The sequence below is a fragment of the Phaethon aethereus genome (assembly GCF_964289735.1).
Source record: "Phaethon aethereus genome assembly, chromosome: 1".
Taxonomy (NCBI): domain Eukaryota; kingdom Metazoa; phylum Chordata; class Aves; order Phaethontiformes; family Phaethontidae; genus Phaethon; species Phaethon aethereus.
The window spans coordinates 102,882,519-102,906,659 of NC_138575.1; the positions used below are offsets into that span (position 1 = coordinate 102,882,519).

At 36.5% G+C, this 24,141-nt stretch overlaps 1 protein-coding gene across 1 annotated transcript in view; it reads right to left on the reverse strand.

Annotated features, from left to right (window-relative positions):
• DCAF6 (DDB1 and CUL4 associated factor 6) overlaps window positions 1-24,141 on the reverse strand; it is a gene marked incomplete at its 5' end in the record, with an annotated part of 92,062 nt that overhangs the window by 1,189 nt on the left and 66,732 nt on the right. The window contains 8 exons of the mRNA XM_082014402.1: window positions 881-986; window positions 3,077-3,165; window positions 4,727-4,883; window positions 10,854-10,992; window positions 17,225-17,266; window positions 22,108-22,426; window positions 22,599-22,682; window positions 23,491-23,606. Coding sequence (XP_081870528.1) covers window positions 881-986; window positions 3,077-3,165; window positions 4,727-4,883; window positions 10,854-10,992; window positions 17,225-17,266; window positions 22,108-22,426; window positions 22,599-22,682; window positions 23,491-23,606 — 1,052 coding nt within the window. The remainder of the gene's footprint in view (window positions 1-880; window positions 987-3,076; window positions 3,166-4,726; window positions 4,884-10,853; window positions 10,993-17,224; window positions 17,267-22,107; window positions 22,427-22,598; window positions 22,683-23,490; window positions 23,607-24,141) is intronic.

The window sequence follows — 24,141 nt, forward strand, 5'->3', positions numbered from 1 at the left end:
AAGCCCACTGCTCTGCTCAGCCGGTGCCAGAGTCCCCACATTCAATATCTACAGTCACTTTCACCTTTATCTACAGTTCTGTTAGGTTTCTGCCCCATACATCATACCAACCTCCCAAAACTTCATCTCCTTGCTTCCTACCCAGCAGGATGTCTCTCCATTGTCCTACATCTTCAGTATCAACCCACTGCAGTCAACTTCATCAGCACTAACATCCAGGAACACCAGTTCCCAATGACGATCCTCCATGCAACCCCTCATCACCAGTTTCAGCCCTTAGGGAACTGCCCCTTCCTCAAAGAGACATTTTGGACTTAATGATCTTAAAGGTCTTTTCTAACCTTAACAATTCTGTGACATCCTAGCACCTGCTGCCCCAGGAACAGCTGCCAGCAGCCTCATTAATATTTCCCACAGTCCTGTATCTTCACACCCTCCTGTGCCCCTAGACAATTCCAAACCCACAATGACAGTCAGTTTATCTCACGACTCATTCCAGTCATCCCCAATAGCTTTCCCATCACACAGCAGTCACCTTAAAGAACATTCCTTAGTAAAGAGAGTATTTTTCAACAGCTAATTAATACTACGTTACAAATAAGCTATTTCAGGATGGATAGCATGGTAATATCTAAAAATATATTTTGCCCTTTTCTCGCTCTTTCTTTTGAGGTAAAAAATAACAGCTGCAAAAATGTTGCAAGTCTCACACTAAAGAAGCTATTCCTAAGTACTTTTATTAAGAGAACCTTGAACAACCCTTGGATATTCTCACCAACCCCAAGCGTAGCCACAGACAGCTGAAGATCTTGATGGTTCCCCAATCCATCTGCTATTTCATAGACCATTGCGGTAGACAAGCTCTTTAGAAGTCACTCACCTGCTCTTATATGATTCAATGAAGCCAACATTCGTAACATAAAAGAAGCTGGAACGGTAATAGTGTTTCTGGTCTCTTCCAGCATTAATTCATTACGTGTTATAACCTGGAGGCAGGGAAGGGGAAAAAACAGCATCAAAAATAAACACAAATATTGTACTGCATCAATGTGGGTTTGTAGATACACAGTTCCTATGCAAAAGGCATTTACAGAGTCCAAAATTACAATGAGGGAGCGATATTTTAATAATTACTGTTGAATACAGTTACACCAATTGTATGTGGTAAGAAAAGTTAGACAGTGGACTCTGCCTACAGATATCTAATTGTCTATCTAAAGAATATTCTACTAAGATCACCATCATTCTGTTGTCCTCATCCATAGTAGATATTGAGATGAGCGACTGAGAAAAACTTTTGGAAATAAGATTTTCCATGAAATAAGGAAGACTGACAAGAGAAAGTGCTGTTACAGATGGCAACTGCTGTAGAGAATGAAGTTCTAGCACCAGCGCTGGCCAAGAATGTGGGTAGGAAAAGAGATGAGGTTACCCTAAACTCCTACCTTCATGCTGCTTGAAACTTTTGGAGAAATACCAAGGAACACAAGCAATTACACTATCCCAGTTCAGGAACATTCTTCAGCTCCATAACTCACTCTAAACAGACCTACAGCTTGCCTTTAAATGATCTGAAAGAGCTAGCTCCTACTGTCTTAGTTTCAAGGAAAAAAAATTCACTAACAAATACTTTTAGCTCTTTTGCCTCCTTCCTTCCTCGTGGTACTTCCTTGCCATTCTTCTTGCTTTCCCATTAAGTTCTAATCCCACACCTTAGCTTGTCTCTCAGCTTTTAGACTACGTTCTTTCGTTACCACTAAACATAAAAATTTCTTCAGGTGGAGGCAAGTTCTGACCATTATTCAGTCCTTCCTCCCAGATCAGCTGCTGTGGGGTGGGAAAATAATGCATTTCTTTTTCATTTTCATGCCAAGCCTGTGCCTCTTGTGAGGAACACGGTCTTGCAAATGTCTGCAGCGGCCTTCTCCTAGCCAAATCAAAGCGCCTCTTTTCTGACATTCCCATCTGTTTACCAGGCACTTTGCACAGCTGATCACTCCCTAAAAGAAGCAAACTGAGAAGACTGCAGACTGCCATTTTTAAATCTTTCACCTCCTATTTCTCCAGTGCATCATCAGTAACACCCTTTTGACAGCCTGCTTATCATGCTTTTTCTCTATTCAGAGATTTGTTCCCATCCGCACTGTCTTCTCCCCTTCACTAAGGTCAAGACCCCTCTCAATTTTAAATATGGTTCTGTATCTATACTGAACTTTCCCTATACATAATGCTTTCTCCCTAGACCTTGCCTTCTATGGAAAATTCAGTTTAGGTATGTTGGACACTTGCTTTAGCCAAACTTAACATGGTGAAAACTATTTTATTTCTATGAACCTCTCTTGTTCTCTACATAGGGATTAAACTAAAAAGCAAAAAAACATGTAAAATTACAAACCATACAGCAGTCAAATTTTCTGAAAGTTCTACAAAAGCATCATTATAATAATTACTTTTAGCACACATTTATGTCTGGCAATATTTCTGAACTCCAAAGGCTCCAAAACATGTCATAGATTAAAACTATCATACAATATACAAAGAAGTGTCACTTTACTCAGTGTTACTACTGCTAAAATAACAGGAAAGGTTCAAAACTCACAAGTGGATGGGTTGGTGTTTTTTTTTCTGGGGGATGGGGAGGTGGTGGCTACAGGTTGTGTGTTTCTGCTTTAAATATATATAGTACTAATACAGAGAAACAATAATTTAAAAAACCTAGTCTACTATATCCCTGCTGTCCAAGAGATTGCACAAAAAACGCACAAGCCACTCCACAACCAAATTTGCCCTAATACAATACTTACAGAAAAACTTCTAACATTTTAATAAATTGTTATGTAAATCACTAAAATATGATTATTCATCAGTCAACATTTTTTTATTAAAGAAAAATAATTAAATCTCTGTGTGCTGCTAACAATATAAAAGTTCGCTATTATAAAGGGCAGATTTTCTTTTAATCTCATTTGTTGAACATTAAATAACTCTCTTAATTTAACATCAGTAATTTGCACCAAAGGCTCTTATGGAATTGGAAAATGCAACATTAGTGTGAAAAAGGAGGAAGAGTTCTTACCTCATCTGCAAGTTTTCTGTTAAAAATCTTGGATTCTTCCAGTGGCGACCAAATTTTTATATCATAATCAATACCCGAAGAGGCCAGAACTAGAAGTAATAGTAACTCTAAATTAAATGTGTTGTGTCTTTACCTGTATCTTCTGCACCTAACTGGAGTTGACAATAAATATTTCACTTGAGGCACTTATTTGCAAATGTCAGTTCCCATGCTGAACATACAGCTATGTAACTACTAGGTCTCCATATGAGAACCGAGATATACATTGCATATTTTTGAATATATATATATATATGAAGAAAACACATGTAAACATCAAGAGCTTCCTTTTTTAAATTTACAAAAAGCACCAGAATATACATAAGATAGGAGCAGAAAGTAAAACCAAACCCAGCCATTACTAATTTATTTCTGCTGATGGCCTGATAAGTATATGCATCAACACCAAAGCCTTAGGATTTGCAGACCCAGATACAGACAGAAGCACGGTAATTTCAAACGTATCTTGACATTTGATAATTTCAGTGTATTTCATGTAAATTTATTTGATATTCAAATATAAAGAAGCAATGGATGCTCTTATTGTAAGCACTGGTTAAAATACGGAAAAGTTGCAGAACATTCTCTAGATCATCAGAACCACTACAGGAATAAAAATTCCATAGAACGGTCTCAGTAACTGGAAAAATGTACAAGATTAACTGTCCTACAAGGAAGATGACCTCTTCACTACATTTTTAGTACGACAGAGAGACAGTCACACTCCATCAAGAAATCAGTAAATCTACAGGGCATTTTGAAAAGTGCTTCCAAAAGAAGTGTCCAACCTAGCCACACACTCCAAACAGGTACAGGAACAAAATCTCAATTAAGCATTTAAAAGTGGCTTATCCAATGTAGGGCGTTATTCCATGTTTCTACAAACTGTCCAAAAAACCCGAGCCTCTTCTGGTATTACCGTAACAACTTTATTTGCTTGTTTAGTTACAGCTGACTGTTACTCATGTTAGCCATGTAAGCTATGAAAAAACAAATAACACAAATACTTTCTTTGACTGTGTCAGAAGCTGCAGAATGATTCAGATTTTCTACCTACATGTCAGAGACACATGATTCCTTCTGTACTTTGGTCCATTTTTTCTAGAAATATTTTCCCCTAAATACAAATTAATGGAATTTCTATTAATTTTATTCATTCTTCTAATCTCACAGAGCCAATGAGACTGAGACACCCACTTCACTCAATTTTTTGAGCAGAGACAAGTGGAGACCAGATTCCAATATCAATTCCCAAAGTGCTGCTGGCATTTCAGTGACCCCGTATTTCCCTCATTAGTGTCATGGAAAACATTTAATGTATCAAGGGGAGCAAAAAAAAGAGGTTCTTATTACATCTTAACTTTCTATAAATACTATGTCAGTAATATTTTCGTTCCAAGATGTTACTGAGTAAGGAGGGGTGTAAGGGCCAAAGGTCTTTAGTAAAAGACAAAACTAAAAGAAGTATTATCTAATTTATATGGGAAAAAAATGAACAATAGTTCATTAATAACTACAATGCTCTACTGAGCAAAGCATTTAACACTGAGCTTTAAAATGCTTTACTACAGATAACCTGAACATGCAGACTGTCAAAAATGATCATCTTACTTGGGTCAAACGGATGAGGTTGAAGACAGTTCACCACATGATTATCAGCTTCCAGAAGCATGAGATGTTCAGCAGTATGTCGATCCCATATAAAAATATGGCCACAGTCTGAACCACTCATGACAAAGTTAGATCCCCAAAAATTAGCTTCCTTTATCTGCAGTAAACACAAAAATAAGAATTACTTTATGAGACTAGCTAGCGGAAAGCACATCAAAGAGCACAGTCCCATTTCTGCAGTAACAACTGCCTCTGAAGTAAGAGCTCTGCATATGCAGAAACAACATTTAAGAAAATTTAAAGGAAACATTTAAAGAAGGATTATATATATAAAAAAAAAGAAGATTCAGAAGGTTATAGATCTCCAGAGCAAAGTGGCTGCTAACAGAAAAAAGGAGAGGAGTTGGGGCAGACTGAGCAGTTTGGAAATAAATGACAGCAGATTTGTCACTTTCCAAAGTGACAGGAATGATACTGGAGACAGGGATATGTGAAACAGTTTTTGGGAAGAGTTCGGTAAGTTACAAGTGCATGACAGGCTAACCCCTGGTGGGGATTTTCCATTTACAGAGGAAGAGGAGACAAGACAGAAGCTTATGAAAACTAGGGGGTGGGAATTAATTGGGTCTGACAGCTTAAAAGGGGTCATGAAATCAAACTTAGGAATTTTTTCTCCTCCCTCTATAATGAATCAGATAAGAACTAAGGCTTCTTAGTCCAAGGCCAAAATTAAAGTTACAAGCCACTGAACAAGGAAGGGATGCAGGCAGAAGTGACCCTTCAGCTTCAGCTACTACGGTAAGAGTAGATGAAAGTAGAAGCATCTCTCCTTGCAAGTGGAACCAGTATCATCACAGTTTTCTTGACATAGCGATGATACATTCTATTCCACATGGTTGTTCCTATCGTTACTTTGCTGAGGTATTCGAGCACCTTCGCAAAATGTTTGAAGTGATACAGCTAACGTGTCACCTATCGGTAGTGTTCCCACGCTATCAGCAAAGAGTACATGTATACATTGCCAACATGAACTTTTTTTTTTTTTTAAATGGGCATGTTGTGTATAAATTTAGAGAACAAGGTAAAACCTATCTTGCAAAGGCAGTGAGTTGTCTGAGGGCCTACTGTACACACTGAATGTCATTCTAACATCTTGAGACAGTTTATGGAATTTTACTTTCATGGACTGACTAGCATCACACAAATTATATTGATTTTTAAGTCACTCATCAGCACTTATAGTTGGGTGATGTTTGTTTTTGGCCTACAGCTAACTCCTCTATAATGTTATCAATAAACACAGAAGTTTGAGCCTGGATTATAACTGGCTGCAATTAAAACATCTGAGGAAGACTTCTCTGATTGGAGAGCTGTACATTTGAAGGATGAAACTCTACACCTCTGAGAAATAACATGGTAATCATTTTTATTTTTATCTGAAAGATGCAGAAATTAAGAATTTTTCATAAACCAGAAAAGATAGGAGGCAATTCACAAATGGCATTGTGAGTTAAAGTGTACGCATTTGTCTGTGACGGAACACAACTGGGCTGGATGTGCTACTGACTGAAGGGTATTGAAGAAAGATCCAAGGTCCTTGAGAAGGCTTCCAGAAGACCAGCCACCTCTCACCACAACTGTATGGTTTGTTGCAGTGCCTCACAGCCAGCGAGGTGACGCAGACTGCATGCACTTGGGCTTTTCTCTTCTGGCAGCTTCTCCGGGAAGCTCTGACAGCGCTAAGCTGATGGAAGGCTTCCTTTGGGGCAGGGGGACCGTCTCAGCAGAGACGACAAAGGATTCCTGTCGCATTTTGCCTCTCTTCCCCTGCCATCAACGTACAGCCTCTGCCCCTTCTCTCCATGCGATGAAGAGAGCAACAACATCCTCTGGGTAAAAGGAAAAGGGAGGTTTTAGGGAATAGTATGATCATGCTTTAGGCTAGTATAATATATAATGGTTTATTACATCACCTATCTCCCTCTCCTTGTGTGAAGTGCTATAATTCAGTAGGTATTTCAATGCCTTAAGATCCATAAGTATTCACGGATCGTCAGCATCATTGTTCTGCATACACATTTGCTAACAGTGCTGAGAACACTTTTCAAATGAAGTGACCATCTCTCCCCTCAAAATGAGACTGTCTTGTCCTCGATTCTGAGAATTAAAGAAAATAGCAGATACACTCAATAACAAGTCAGCTAGCTTGACCTGTACTTGACTTGAAAAAGTCTTTGGGAGACAAGCGAGTAGATAAATCTGAACTTTTTTCTCCTCTTTGTTCCCATCCCTCTCTCCAAAACGTGGTAGTGTCATAGGAATATAAGAATAATGTATTATCTGATAATAATTTATACATATTAGTTATATTTTTGTATGGATTCATATCTTTATTATTTATATTAGACTATACTATTTTTATTTCTTAAACATTATTTATGTATAAATAATTGGTCATGTAGTAAATGCTGTATTATTTATTGTGTATTTACTAATTCAGTGGGAAAACCCAGACTCCTTGAGTGTTTCACAGATCTGCAATCTCATGAGTTTTGGAACTGAAGGCAGCTGAAGCAGTTTGTGCTATGAAAGAGAGTAGCCTTACAATGAAAATGATCACGTATATGACGGAGAAATTGCAGGCCAGGAAAAAGTGGCAGTAGTATCAGATATCCATTTCCTTGAAATATAATGTTGATATTATTCAACACCTGTTACATTCAAGATACCCGTATGATTACAGCCTGAAAGAATGTGGCTTATTCAATTTCTGAGCCAAAAAAAAGCCACCCTAGAATATTTTTTTCAAGAAGCAACTATTGGGCTTGTTAAATGGAGAATAATCTTTCCATGCCAAGGCCTCTCTTGCCCTCCCTTCCTAAAAAGATGTAACCCAAACAAAGCCAAACAATTACCCTGAGCAAACAAGAATAGGTCACTCCCTTCACTAATGATTAGAATCTTCTTCAGAAATCACTTCTGATTTTACTCAGAGTAGGACATCAAAATAACCATTGTTAAACTTTTTAAAATAGGAACAGGCTAGGCAGCAGTGTGTTTCACCACTGCTGCCCTACATCATCTGCAGGGTGAGAGGTTAGATGGGATGGCAGAGGGAAGAGAGACATTACTTCAAGAACAGTCAAAACTCAGTCACAAGGTGTGAGCTGAAAGCTCAATGACAGTCAGATGTTTGTGCCAGAGAAAAGAGGCTGGACGTTAAAAATGTAATCCTACACATAAGATTACGCTTTAAACAGTTACCAGTACCTCCCGCAACTCTTTACATTGACATACACGGGGCAAACGAGATACCTCTGTAAACAGAAGTTTCCTACGCAGCAGCTTTCAGAGTTCACACAGACGATGTCCAATGTTTGAAGTTTAGCATAAAATAATTTTCTAATTTTGGGTATTTAAGAATATCTCCAGCATAAGGGACAGAATTTTGAGTTTGAGACCATTTACAGAGAATCCTACTATGGAATTATTTTCCAAGTAACACATCATAATAAAGCTCTAAAGGGGACAGTGCCTGCACCCTTACCTTTCTTTTTGCATAATTTTCTCAGAAAATGCACTAGGGAAAAGGACAGAGACATTGTCTTGCTCTGTGCTTTGCCCCAGCTATCTTGATTTAAAAATCACCCTAGTAAAGAATCGTATTAGTAAGCTGAACCCTTACTGCTGTTAAAAATATGTAATTTATTTCCAGCATGAGTATGTCCAGTTTTAAATTTCAGGCTTGCTACATCTTTGTCTATAGAATATGTACCAATGATTGCAGTCAGTGCAATAAAGTCATCCCAATGTCTAAAAATAAGCCAGAGAAACTACATTCCTGGATTCTGTAGTGAAAGATGTGTCTCAAATATATTCATCTTTTGTCAGCTTTTGTCTTATAGCTCCTCTTAATATATATTTTTCATTACCCTGGTAGAAATACATCTGAATTATCGCCAATAATAAATAACTTTCTATTTTAATTCTCAGTTATGACTCCTTCCTGCTTCCTTGGTATTCTCTAACGTAACTGCTGATTTTACATTTCTAATATTCATAAAAACCTAACTTTAGCACCACATGAAATAACAGAATTGAAATTCACATTTTAAAATTTTGTTTTCAAACTCATATACACACTCAATGCTACTGTATGAACATACAACTTACCCCATTTATTAGGTACACACAGATGCTCTGTTGAAGAAAGGTTTCTTTAAAGTCAATATTTTAAAAGGGGGACTTGAGGCTTGGGGTGAGTGGAACAGAGGAAGAATGGCATATATATGAAAGGAGATAAGACTAGGACTGGAGGAGAAAACGGTGAGGAAGAGACAGGAGACACACAGAACTGAAGGCACATGGCAAAAGGCAAATTTTGAAGAAAAGGAAAAGGATTTTGGGCTCACAAAAGCATTTTTTTTTTTTCCTCCAAGAGCTAAAGAGAAACAAGAAATCCCACCCCCCATCATTCCACTACCATCATATCCCCTGCTGCCATACTTTCAGGTTTGTTTAATGAAAAAATGGTAACACACAGTAATGACATCATTCGAGTGGTTACGTGTCAGGGATCTGGGTGCTGGACCTAAAAACGTTCCAACCCTGCCAATAGTGCAAGGAAACATGAATATAATGCTACTTATCTTCTGCTTTCTGACAATACAAGGTTCACACTTAAAATATGCTTATTAAAAAAATTGTAAGATTGCCAAATCAAGTTCTCAAAAGTAATGGAGTACCAGAATTATTTAATTTGCCTGCATAACCTTAATTCACTCTCATATCTATATGTATATATGTGTGTGTGTAAGTATGTGTATTAAAATAGTTCATGTTATTGACAAGACAACTTTATCCTTGTGCTGCTCAGGTGTGTAGGAAACAAGACCTCTCTATGCTGTCTCCTTCACAAAAGAGAAATACCATTAGCCCTCGCCTTGCAGGAAAGAGGTTATTGATCAAAAAAATAATTCAAATGAAGTTTGCCACCACAGAAACCAACAGGGAAAATTACATCATCTTCCATTGTATGCATTCCCCATCATAGGTGCTCATGTGAAACAAAGGCAAAAACACCAACCCACATCCCAGAGAAACCAAACACAAAATCCGTGAAATAATCTGTATAATAACACACACGCAGATGGAGACTGAATTAAGGCCACTTAGGCAATACTAAAACTAAACTTGCCTAACTACGAAGTGCTGGATTTGATGACTTTTAGACTAATGACCTATTGGGCAATTAAAATTAATTTCTGAAATACAGTGCAAAACTCCCTGTCATTACTCAAATTTTATTCTAAGTCTTGTTGCTTATGTAGACTGAAATGTGCATTTACTGAAGCATTTTCCTCCAGTGTAATCAAAGTCATTCACACAAACTCTAGAAAATTGCTTTGGAGACAGAGGGTCTGGTCCTCAGATCATCTGCAAAATAATACACCTGCTACTCCTACAGAATGCCACCTAGTACTCAGAAATTCACATCGTCATAACATGGTAAAAAGACAAAAAAGAAATAGCAAGAAAAATAGCATGTGTTTCTCATGCACCGCTGCTTTACAAACACAGTAACTGTATTTTTCTTAAAATACAGTATTTTGTATGAAAAAGACAGAGTATCTAGTAGTTACATTACGATTTAATAACTAGCATGATTTCCTTTTTTTAATTCAGAGATGTCAAAACTCTTCAAAAAATGATGTAATCCTCACTTTCCCTTCCGAGATCTTCAAAATTACTATTTAATCTTTACCTTTAACGAGCTTGGAAGGGAGAGTGAGGATTAAATCATAATTTTGAAGGTAGGCACATTTTATACCACTTAACCTGACAGAAAAAATGAAAAAGACGTTAAGAAAAATACCCAAGATTTCAAAGGGAGTTAAGGGGAGAGAGTCAAACTCAAGAAAACGCAAATGCCTAAAACGGTGACACATGAGTCACACTAATTTTAATTTTCATTTAGAGCAAATCATATGGCTTCCAACTGAATCTACAAGAAAAAGTTCTAACACCACATTACAATATCCTTTTTGGCAAGCATATCAATGTGGCAGCTACACTGATTCAGTCCATAAAAGCTCTGCAGTTCCCAAAACAGACAAAGAGTTTGTACCATAGTTCGGGAGTTCCGATGACCTTTATAAACCATCTTTATTAAAGGACGTCTAATATTCAGCGTTTCCAGTTCTTCCATTTCTTTTCTTTCTTTCCTCCTTCTGAAGAGCTCCTGAATGCGGGCTACAGCAGATCGTCTATAAATTGCAGACAGAGAATAGTACTGAAAGTCCATCTCTAAACACTGAAATGGGATATCAAAAAAGACTATAAAATAATAATTAGGCACTCAAACACACTCGCCATAAGTTTGGCGCATACATCAACATTATCCCAAATGTAAAATTACAGACTAAGTTTTTCCATCCTGGCTTAGAACAGGAATAGCATGCAAGACAGTGGAATATCAAGTGATGCAACATTTTATTCCCTCTCTGAAGACAAACTGCAGCTGTTGGCAAGATTCACATGCCATTTTATCCTTCAGTGCTAGGAGACATCCTCCACCCATAATGAGGTAGCAAAATTCTGAAGTGAAAAATTTATGCCAAAACAGGAGTTTTTAACATGTAAAAAGTTATTAAGGATCTAGTGCGCTTTCCAGTGTGATTTGGTTTTTCCCCGAAATTTTAAGTGTATTGCCCTTCACTATTTCTGTATGACAAGGCTCAAGTTTTAAACAGCTTTTAAGAAGTTCCTGCTAAGGCAAGAGATTATTTAAGATAATTATTGTAGCAATTATCCCATATGTTAGTAGTGAGGGATACAGCTGAAGATTTACTACAATAGCAGAGGAAAAGTTAGCTAAATTATATATTTTGTTTTGTGAAAGTTTAATTCTAGGAATCTATGTTCTGATTAATCTGTGAAAAGACCCTGGTGCCAAATTTTTCCTGCTTAGCTCTTAACTTTGCGGATCCCCGTAATTCCGGCTATGACCAAACTGTCACATCCCAGCACCTAACTCTCTTCCACGCCAGGGTTGCTATTAGCTTTGAGGTCCTGAATGTAGTCCAAGGGGAACGTCACTCTCAAGAAGGAGCAGGTACAGATTTTAGCAGAATGCAAGACGTCAAACTATTACAGGAATTTATATGATCCTGAAAAGTAAACTGAGCCAGAACTGAATATATTTGCAACCTCAGGAAACTGCTACCATAAAGCTAGTAACCTGAATTTGCCCACCAATAATGTGGTATGGTGTTTTAGTCACTGATCCTAGAGACTCATGCAACAAGTCCTCTTTTCCAGAAAAATAACCCACCAGATCTATCTCATAACTAATTCTCTCAGCCAGTGGTCTGCTTAGATTTTTGTTTCATTTTTGTCATAGGAGAAAGTTGGACCAAAAAAATTAAGGTAAAGTAAATGTTATCCTACAGCTAGGCACAGAAGGAAAATGAATGCAAGTAATGAGTCATTAATACAGTTTAAAAAAAACCAAAACTAACTGAAACAATAAAACAAACCACAAATTGTCATACTAAGATCATCTAATACAGGTAAGCTTTTAAAAGCTATTTTAATACTTATTTTTAATAGAAACTAGAAGAGATTTGTGAGCACTAGCCAATAGATCCACTTAACAGTGGACTATTTATTATAAGACATTTCTTAGAAGTTTGGCTAGCATACAAGCCCAGAAAAAACAGACTACTACTTCCTTTGTGAGAGTTTTCTATCCCCTCAAAATCTCCCATCTAGGCAATTTTCTAGTTCCTCCTTCTTATACTACACTAAATATACTGTATTTGGTAGTTAGTCCTTATAATATATGGAGTCTCAAATGTAATCTTCAACATACTTAAGAAGAGGATTCTTCACAAAGTCTTCATACAATGGAGGGGGAAAAAAAGAAGCCCATGTTCTTTATCTACTGTGCTTTAAAGATCACAGTTTACTTCTATGTGAAGGAAAAAGAAGGGTGGCGTGTATATGATAGGCTACATAAAACACTTACAGAAACTTTAAACAATTATTTGTACATATTTGATTTTGTACTGGTTTTTAAAAAAGATGGGTTTTGTGTGAGAAAGTAAAAGCAAGAATCATGTAATAACAACTACTCTGCTACCAACCCCATCAGTGATCACACAGCTCTGGAAACAGCACACAGAGTTCTTCAGCACAGTAAAACTCTTTTGGTTTCAGAAGCACATCTACTAGCCTTACGTCCATCACTCACTGTGATTGCTATTTGTACATTCAGTGTATTTATCCACATTAATTAATTAATAAAAGATGTGCAGTGGAAAAGCTGAGAAGTTAAACATCATTAGGATTGACAAAGCAGTAGACTTGTCTAGCTCTTTCAGAGGGACTACTTGCTAGATAGCAGTAACAAGTCTTGGGATTAGAAGATGGTATTAAAGTAATTAATTGGCAACCCAAAGTAGTTTCTTGCGTAATTTTTCATCTTAGCATTTCTCAAAAAATTTATCTCCTCCTCTAAATTACCCTAGGCTTGAATGCAGATATTACAAAAACACCTCAAGGCTATTCAGCAGAATCATGCATTTTTAAATAAAAGCACAAGCACAGAAGCAACTTTTGGTAAAAACTGTCTTTCAACTAAATTCAGCTCTGAATTTAAAATCCCAATTCTGTGTCTTATTTTAAGAGGCATGAATGGATTGATATTTAGTTATCTTGTAAAGTCAATGATTACCTTTAACAGGGAGAATGCAGGCAAGCACACATGGCTATAACTGTGATACTGTTATTGGGCACTCCAGTAACATACTGCTAAAATCAGGAACCTGGCAGAGGCAAGTCTCATCCAGAAAAGACAAATGTGAGCCCAATCTAATGACATATCAAACCAAAGAACATTACAGGAAGAAGGATCCTCTCCGAGAGGTATTACTTTTCCATAGCTACAGACTTTTTATACATTTTAAGTCACACACACAAAAAAAACCAAACCAAAAAAACTAACATATTTGGTTTTGTAGCTTTTTAATTTTCATTTGCATTTGTGATAAGCAATTCCTGTCTGTGCCAACATAAACTTAGATAGTAGTCTAATCACTTGGAGCATCAGCAGATACAGAAGCACACTGGGCAATTCATACTGTTCAGCCTAAGCTAAGTCTGACTAAGAGCTGCTGCATCCTTTCCAAACTGTGTACACCTCCAAGCACAAAATGCCAGATAATAAAATTTATGCACATTGATGGAGTTGCCTGAGGAGTGCCAACACAATTGACACAGTTCTGTTACGTATTCACATTCAGGCATCAAATAACGAAGATGCCTGTGAAATGTTGGATGTAGATTGATGTTATTAATTTTATGGTACAGAAAATGTTAAATCTTGTAAAGCCAATGAAACTGAACTTTGTTTTACTTATGCCTTCATACTATAGGTAGTGCTCTGACTTCAGAATAATTCAGTACTACTGTCTGGTCTGCAGGTATAAAGCCTTTTTAAGTGTGTTTTGCCAAATTTTGTGCTACCTTAGTGCAATATCTTGCAAGAAAGTTGGTGTGTGTAGTCTCAGTAAGGTTGAGCCCAAGATGATGTATTATACTTCAACATTAACATTACTTCAATGGAGTGTGCCTTGTGGAAAGATATTTTTTAAATATTACTTCCAAAAGTAAGAATATAGACATGAACCAGAGCAGAACTTTTCCCTTATGATCAGCCTTGTTTGAAGTCTTCAAAGTTGATTGTTGTAAATACTAATTATCAAAAGCCTGTTTAAATTCAGCCCTAGATGAGTGGAATAGGGATTTCAAAGTGAAGCCATTGTATTCTTTCAATTAAGCATAGGTTCAAAAAAAAAAACCCCAAAAAAACAAACCCCAAAACCACAAAAACCCTGTGATGCAGCTGATCCACAGCTATGTATTATACATAGAGAGAAATGGAAAAGATGTAAATATGTGAGTTAAGCCTTAAAAAGAAAAAAAATTAAAAATGGTCACATGGGGCATTTTCTGTATGCTTAGAAATTCTGAAGTGTAATAAGGAATTTTTAAAAAACAAAAATCTATGCAATTTGCACAATTAAATAACTTGTTTGTTTCTTAAAGCACAATGTGTCACGTATTGAGAGAGAGAGAGCGCGCACGCGCACATAAGCTGCAGACCTCAGTCCCCAATCTATGTCATTCAACAAATTCTGGCTAACTAGCCCTGCATGTTTTAAGAGAGCTATGCTCATTTACTAGTTAGAAGAGAGATGGCCAAAATTAATGATATGTAGATCCATCAACTGAATCTGTAAACAATCTACAGGAATTCTGCTACAAACTTTGTTCCACTAGAGGTCCAGATGTAGTGGCTGCCATAAAATTAATCTGGTACCCTAGATAACCCGGCTTCTTCCAAACACCATTGCCGCAGACCAATCCTCTCGTGAGCCAGGCTGCAGCAGTTGGCTGCACTAAAGCTCACGTGTACTTGCTTCCTTTTCCCCATCCTTCTTGTCTCAGCTCTGTATTGAGTACTGAGCTTAGTATTGATTCCTCCAGTATTAAGGATTTTTGTCACTTCTTAATTTACCAAATTTACTTACACACAGACAACATTGTCTCCTTTTGCCAAGCTCCAGAAAACCTGGTTCCTTCTCTTCTCTCTTTCAAGTTAAGACTTTTTTTCCCCACTTATTGTCATCTTCTCATTTGAACTATTTTCCCTATCCAAAACAATTGCAGGGAATTAATGGCTTATAACCATTAATTTAGAACCTGCTTCTCTGATGCCTTATGGTAATTTCTTCATTGACTGTGTAGAGGAATCCACCTGCCAGATGCCATGCTTCTGGCCAAGAATTCCAACCGCATGTCTTAACAAGCTGGCTATCATCACCAAGGTAAAATCCAGCTCAGGAAGTTGACTAATAAGCCATTATACTGGTCTTTACCTCAACCCATGATTTCTCTCACTATTTTACGCTTCTGATTTTCTTCCCCATCCCAGTGGGGAAGCGTGAGCTAGCAGCTGTGTGGGGCTGAGCTGCCTGCTGGGGCTAACCCAAACCCACCATGTTAAAATATATCCCTTTTCTAAATATCAAGATTTGAGTACATTTCTGATTTTAATTACCAAATTACCATGTTCCTTTAGAAGGCTCTGAACCTATGGAAGAGATTTACTACTGCTGTCAAGCTTCAAACATTAAGATAGTTCAAAAACAAGGGCAAAACCATCATGTTAACAGCACGCTGAGTCTACCCTAAAGCCCAAGTTATTGCACTGCTGATTATATGAAAAGAAGTGTTTAATATAATGCACTCCTCAGTCATTTCCTGGCCTTCCAACACAATCAATGTTTCAACTATTCTCAGCTACAAAATATTTTTAAATTTTCACCTGATACACTGCAGAATTACAACAAAAATCAGAGAAAAATATACTGATTAAAAATCCTATGCTGAATGCATCATTCATTTTCATACTAAATTCATAGCAATATGAAACAAATATTCCCATGGGCTGTGCTGAAGAGCTAAAGAACTCCATGGTAAGCGTGTTTAATATAGAAAGAATGCCTATCGTGAAATTTAAAGTACAAAAATTACACAGATTCCTGAACCTTTAAGGAAGCTGCCAAGTTAAATCCATGTATTCCAACTGCAGCTAAGATTGGAATATAAGATAAAGAAATACATGTCTGCATTATTTTCCTGTAGGAATTTAAAATATAGCTAAGTCTTTTATGAAACCACATCCTGAGTCTTTTCCTTTCCAGCCATACAAAGCAAAGATGTTAATTTTCATAATTAGAATTATTTCGTGTCATTTCCCCTATATATTAAATCACAGTACATAGTTTCTCCCTCTTACATCATGTGGCCAAACACAATCGCTCAAATTGCCTTATATGTTCCTACTATTAATTCACTCAAGTATTTCAATGAGGAATATGAGATCAAGTGACTTTTTCATTAGAAGAAATATTGTATAACATTTAGCATGTATCTTGCTAAATATGTATTATCAAATATAGCTTTAATAAATATGCTCAGTTCCAATAAATATGCTCAGTTCCATAACCGTGTTCAGGCAAAAAATATAAACAGTTTTGATAAATGTACTCTTATACTTTTGTCCAGAACTGGGTGTTCTCTACTACCAGACAAAGCAAGTTAGCAGTGGCACATGCAAATATAACACGTTCCTCAGCAGCTGAATAAAAAAAGGTATTTGCTTTTCACAAACTACACACTTTTCAAATTCCATTAATTTCTAAGGCACACAATAAAAAGGTTAACAGGTTGTTAAATGTATACACTGCCATTTCTTAATTTCCATGCAAGACATGCAGCTAAATATAACTCAAGCAATATGCTCTGTAACTTATAGCATTTAAAGTACAGCAATTCTTAAAATGCCAGTTAGATATGGAAAACAAGAACCTGATAAATCCATTATATGGCAATAAAAAGGAGGAGGGGAGGAAGAAAATAATTAATTACCTCATTATTCTATCACCTATCGCTGTTCCTCTGATATTATATCTAGTAAAGGGAACAACAACTGAAGTCATTAAAAAATGCTAGGTATCATGTTTTTAAAAGATTAGCATCTATTACAAAATGTGCTCTATGTATCTGAATGAGAAAACTCCTCCTCAGTGTGTTAGTATATGAGACTACTTTGATTTAATCAAAAATAGTATTCAGATTACATAACAGTACACAAAGTTGATCTTATAAAATGCAGTAATTCTTCATAGATCATAGCAGAAGTGGAAGCAGCTGCATAATCATTTCCATTTTATATTCATATTTGTTTGAAATGTTAACCTACTAGTTTAACATTTTCCAAGCTTAGCCTCTGCTCATAGATCAGCTTCTGCCAAAGTCCAAACAAAATTAATTCAGTCATTTAAGTAGGAAAGCAGCCCTCAGGGAGTTGTTTTGACTAATTTGTGAAAATTAAGGTCAATCCATTAAAAACTGCACTCTCCGTGCACGAAGAACATACATTTTGCACAGATTCCCCCCCCCCCCCCGATTACAAAGTATGGTGCTAAGGCAAGCCATATTATCCGTTTCTGTTACAACTAAATTTGCTGGACTTAGTAAGTTTTAAAGAAGATACACTATATGCATACTTCAAGACTTAAAAACCTGCATATCTCCTCATATTTGTAAGAGAGCAGATCTTTTCCTGTGGATTCCCTAAAATGCCCAGGTTATTTCCTCTGTGTTCTGCTGTATAAAACAGGTTTCATTTTTTTAAATTTAGAAGTATTCTGTGCCATTCCTTACACATTTCGTTAAAAAGGGCATGTATTGACTACTCCAATGACAATTAAAAAAACCCCCCAAACTATTTGGCTTCTTTTAGTCACTGATCTTCACCATTCTGATAGTAATTTTCAGTAGATACAGAAATGCTGCAGAAAAAGTCAGATGTCACATTCTCAATTACTTCTTTCAAACAAATGTCCTTCTGTGTCAAAACTATTCCTAGCTGATTCCTAGTCAACGTTCAGCTCAGCCAATTTATCACCCAAAGGATTGTGGTATTTCTACGCATTTTGCTGCTACGATTCCAAGTCCTGTTCAAAATACTGAAGTAGGTACAAACTTTTGTGTTTCTGTATCTGTTGCGTAGTCTTTCCCAACAGTTCAAATTTCAGGTTAGTCGGTGAGAAGCTATCTATTCTCATTGTGTTTTGAGATTTATAAGCATCCACAAGAAGACATGAAGTCCCTTCTATCTATTCTTAGATTATTTAAGAGAAAGAAAAAGACCCAATCCTCAGTTTGAAAACATGAAAAGTTGGGCTTATACCCAAACAAAATTCAAATAACAGAAACTCTGTAAACATTAGATTTGCAAAATGGACAGCATTCTGTTCATAAATCTGAAATCTACATCCACCTTACTAAAACTAAAGTGACCAGTGGAGTTGACGCAGGAAGAAGTTCTCCATTTATTTAACTGCAGGTACTGCCAATATAGCTATGAAAAGGGTATTTCAGCCACTACTTTTCCTTAAGAAGAAGTTTAAGATCATGATTTCAGAGTATAGAAACAAAGTCTACCCTTCCTTTCCTCAGTGGAGAAAGTTGTACTTTACAGTGGGAAACTGAGACAGTTTCCTTTATCTTCATTTCCCCAGCTGCGGAGTTTCTCCTCAATATAAACAATAGCTAGTTATTATGTATATAAAAAACACAACCTAAAGAAACCTAAAATTGGTTGCAGATAAAACTAGTAATGCTATATACTGGAAAAGGCTTATTAGTCAAACAGCTTTTAGCATTCTGTTTCAGAAGGCTACACCTTCTTTTTTATTCCTAGAGAAAAATTAAACATTTTTTTGTCACTGCATAAAATAGGTTCACAAAAGGTAGGTTATTGCAGGCTAGCCTTATAACATTCTCCAGAAAGGAATAAAAAACCCCAAACAAAAAAGCCCCAAGGCAACTCCCTCCTAGATATCCTAGAGAGGAAAAAAACTTACGTTATTACTTCTATATTAATGTCATTAATTATCTTATAGGATGACACATTGGAAACCAAATTACTAGATAAACTTGAGAAAATGAGATTTAGTAAAGGAATTGTTAGGAAACACAATTTCCTGAGTGAGAAAAGAGAAAACATAAGCCTTTAGGAAGCATACTGGTGGAGTTAAGTACCAGTCTTGCTAATAGTCTTTGACAAAAATGTAGGACTGTACTCCTGCAGTGCATTGAGGACATGAGGTTGGGTAACTTTATCAATACAGAGGAGACTGTAGGACCTTGAGAAAAAGAGGTGTGTAGAAATTCAGTAGCATAAAATTGACAGTCATACACTTCTGAGCCTCCTTCTGGTGAAAGATAAGAACACGTTAATTACAGATGGCAAAGTAGGAAAGACTTCAGTGTACCAAGTGATCTTGTGCCTGACCACAAAGCCACCACTACGAGACAGCCATAAGTAAGAGAGGAGAAGGATATAAGTACAGTTCACTTGTGTCTCAGAGAATCTTCTCTAGACCAAGAGTAATACTCATACTATTAATCCTAAGAAAATTCAAACAGCACAGTGTGCATAATTCTGGACTACCATATTCAGGAAAAAGTGGAACATGGAGGAGCACAGACAGGAACCAGCATGATGGCATGAAATGACACATTTTTACTGCATTCTTAGTCTAGTGAGACAAAAGCTGAAAATGGAGCAGAATGAACGTCATTCAAATGATAAGCACTGGGCACAAAAAAATTATTTCAAACCAGTATGTTAGCTCAAAACAAAATTACCGATTTCAGTCAATTTATACCCACAATAGCAGCAATGTTTTGAGGTAGCGTCCCATTAGTTAAGGGGCCGGGAGGATTTTATATAAATTTGATCAGTTCATGAAAGGGATTCTATGCTATAACAACTGTTGTAGTAGTGGAAAGGACTTTCAGTTCTTTTCACTCTATTTCATGAGAGATATAAATACTAAAAGGGCTCATAGCTAGCCTTTAAGACCACCAGTGCCTACTTTCTCTCTGGAAATCCAAATTCCTTTGAGCAGACATACAATGTCTTACTTTTGTTCAGTATCTCAAGAGGGAATTTAGAAACTCCTGAAACCAGAAGAATAGGAGGGAACATAATGTAAATGTGTATCTGAGTGCTCAGAAGTTAAACTAGAAAACTTCACCGCTTGCACGCACACAAAAGCGGAACAAAATTAATCGGTCAGGGATTAAACCTGAGTAACGAAAGCTTGGAAGCAATCCTAAACCAGTACTGACTACACAGCAACTTTTGTCAGATTTTATTTGGGGAAAGAATAAGGGAACAGTGGGCTGCATAAAGAATTTTAATTTTATCGTTAATTTAGTTGAATGATCTTTCCTATAGGATAAATTTAAACTGCTACAGGAATAAATCTCAGTGCACACAAAGAAGGTAAAAAAGCATGTCAGATGAAGTGTAACTTCATTTAAGACGTCCCCACTAGTGGGAAATTGTAACAGCTATATGATACCTGTCATTCTTATTACATTACTACAAAAACTATTACATCATAGATAAAACATTAAGTGTATGAAAAGAAGCTAACAATCCTGCTCAAAAGCAGAAATGGGATTAAAATTGCAGAGTTTTTCCCAGCTTGCTCTTCAATCACTAGATAGGAATGAACACTGTCTTTGCAGTAGAAACTATTTCTGCCATTAGATACTTATCTACAATTACTTAGTATTGCATGGAAAGTTAATAGATTAAGACAGAATCTGTATATATTGTTTTTTTCATAAAAACCATCATATAGTGAGCAGAATTACTTGTGCTATGTAGTAAGCAACTATTGACTGCTCTTTTTGTCACTACTGACGATGTGGTGGCTCATGACTTTTTTAACTGAAGATTATTCAAAACCTTTTCTATACACAACTGTTAAATTCTTTCCGATTTCCTAGTGCATACATATTGTAATGCTTCCTGTAAAAAATTTGCATTGCTAGTGTAAGAAATTAATAGCAAGATAACACTGCCTTTGAACAGGATAGGAGCAAAGTTAAGGCATCTGACAGTAGGTTACATAACATCTAAAACAAGTTTAAAAGGCATTTTCTTAAGCCTAACAATAGAGATGTTGCTTAAGTAATTATTACAGCTTTTAAAAAGTTCAAGAATTTAAATTAGTGGACAAAGGTATTAAACCAGCAACACCAAACTGGGGGCTAAGTTTACTGAATGATCAAACTGTTTACAAATGCACAACTGTTTATATTTTACCAGGACAAAAATACAAAGCTTACTAAATGCATCTTATATTAATGACGACAACTAGTGATCTACCTTTTTTTTTACTGCCATACATACTGATATTTAATAACCACCAAAAGGAAAAGGATTACAGAGTTTCTCCTTCAGAGAAAAAGAAGAATGAAAAATTGAACACATCAGTCTTAATGTATGTACTACAGACAAACACAGCATTGCTGAACAACAGTTAAAAGCTCTTGCTTTGTCAAAGTAAGAACACCTGAAGTACAGTTGAAAGAAAATGTAGATAGGTCCCTGTACCCTGTACACAAATTTATAAACTTTCTATACTTATGACTACAGGGAGAATAATAAAAAATGAACTGCAAATATTTAGCACTGGGGTATTCAGCAGGCAAGAAATAAGCACAAGCAGGTATTAGATCTGTAGGAGCTTGCCTGGATAGGAGGGAAAAAAAATAGCTGTACATATCTTACATATAGGCAAATTAGACTCAGCCATCAAGCTCCTGGCTAGTTGTCAAAGAACAACTTATTTTAATTAAGGATATGAGGCATGGGTTTCTAGATCTTCCATTCAAAAAAATGCATTCTGCCTAGCAATAGCAGAGATAAGTATTCCCCTAACCTGTGTCCTGGTCCTCCTCGATACCTTGCCCCTGGGATCAGAACAGGATCATCATCACTGTCATCAGTTTCTTGGAGAGCTGAGGTCCTGGTAGAGGACTCGTCCAGAGCAAGCCCTGAGGATTCTGGATTTGGCTGAGGTTCATCGTTTGCAGCAAGTGAGTTGGCAGTGGATTCAGTACTTTGACTTGAAATGTCTTGATTTGCACTTTTTTCGCAGGAGGCTTCTTCCTCTACATTTCCAGAGAGAGCGTCAACATTGGGGCCATTTTCTTCTGGTTGGATTCCAGAATGCTCAGGACCAGGTTTATCTAACACAGCTAACAGAAAATATTGAGAAAAATAAGTCACAGCATTACTGATTATAGCCTATTTTAGAAGACATTTTAAACAGTCACAGAAATTAAATTATGCATATTGAGTTTATATCGGAAATTTAGTTTTTCATTCTCCACTTCTTCATATAGCTATTGAAAGAGTACAGATACATACTTGCTTCTGTCGTCTCTACAGTTTCATCTGTAGTTTTCAGTTCTTCAGCACTTGCATCTTCCTTGTAAGATTCATCAGGAACTCCTGAATTAAAAAACTTAGTTTTAAATCACATGATTTCATTTAGATGCACATCTATAATGTAAGTAAATCTAAATGATACTAGTACTCGTAGATCAAATCAATCCGCTCCAAAGTCCACGTGTCACTACTGAAATCTCAGATACTAATCACATAAACTCAGTATATATAAACTTATCTAGCTGCCCAGGTCAATACACTAACAAAGAAAAAAGTATTTCTTTCTTGTTCCTTAATATACTTAATATCCTATGCTGTAAGAACTTTAGCTGCAAAAATAGCATTAATACTCTTTAAACAGATGATCACTTACAGAAAGTTATTATTTCTGAAGACAGAAATTAAGTTATCCCTCTATTAAGAGGGATTAGTTTGTTGGTTTTTTTTTTAATTTCTCAAGAACCAGTCATTTGACCCGACTGCCCTTTTGGCAATGCACTGAGCAAGACAACCACATGTAACAAAATACAGTGAAAGCTTGAAAGAAATGTAACAAAATACCTAGCACTCATTTATGACTGCAAAGTGCAGTTTTCTATTTTTTGATACAAACTGGGGCAGAATATGTCCTTAAGAAAAAAGAATAAGGGTTTTGGAACTAAAGACAGGATAAGTTAATTTTGTTTATATTTATTTGCAACTATCTCAGGTTGGTATCTTTTTCTTTCCTAAAAAAACCCATGGTCTATTATGGCTGTATTCTGCCTTCACATGCACGTGTATGAGACTCTCATTGTGTTCAATGGTAGTGATGAACCCAACGAGAGCAGAATTTTTACCTTAACGTTACAGAAATAATGCTGTATCTTACTTGTTTCTTCATCTTCAGGCCCTGACTCTTCTGAGGCTTTTGTTTTCATAGAGTCTTCTTGGCCTTCAGTTTTGCAATGACTCCCACTCCCTCTAGAGCTTGAATTTGTGCTGCTCCTGGAAACATAACATGTAAAACCCAACAATTTAGAAATAATGTAAACTGGTAAAATCATTGCAATAGCACAGCCTGGCCATCATCATCTTTCTCACTGCAATCTCACAACTCGATAGCTCCTGGCTGCAGCTACAACTAACAACCTTCCCAGCAATTTCAAAATTCTCTTTTATTATGTCCATCGTCACTCATCCCACATTTTTTCTCTGTATCACAGAACCCTGTTCTCTCCTTCCTATCTTTTTTTTTCTTTCGAACCTTTAAAGGATTGCTTCATTGTTTTTCAAAATATTGTGAGAACTGAGAAGGATTTGCTCTCTTTCACTATTTACACATTTTTTACATGTATAAACGATCACAGATCTTATCAAAGGTATTACAACCTGTTGCCTGAGCACTAATACATAATCTTATCCCATCCAATTAAAAAACTGATTCAGACAAAATTCTCCAGGTTATTCACCATTAACTATCATTCCTGTACCTTCTGAGGCACGGACTTCTGATGTCAGCTTTCAGTCCTCAAAGTTTTGT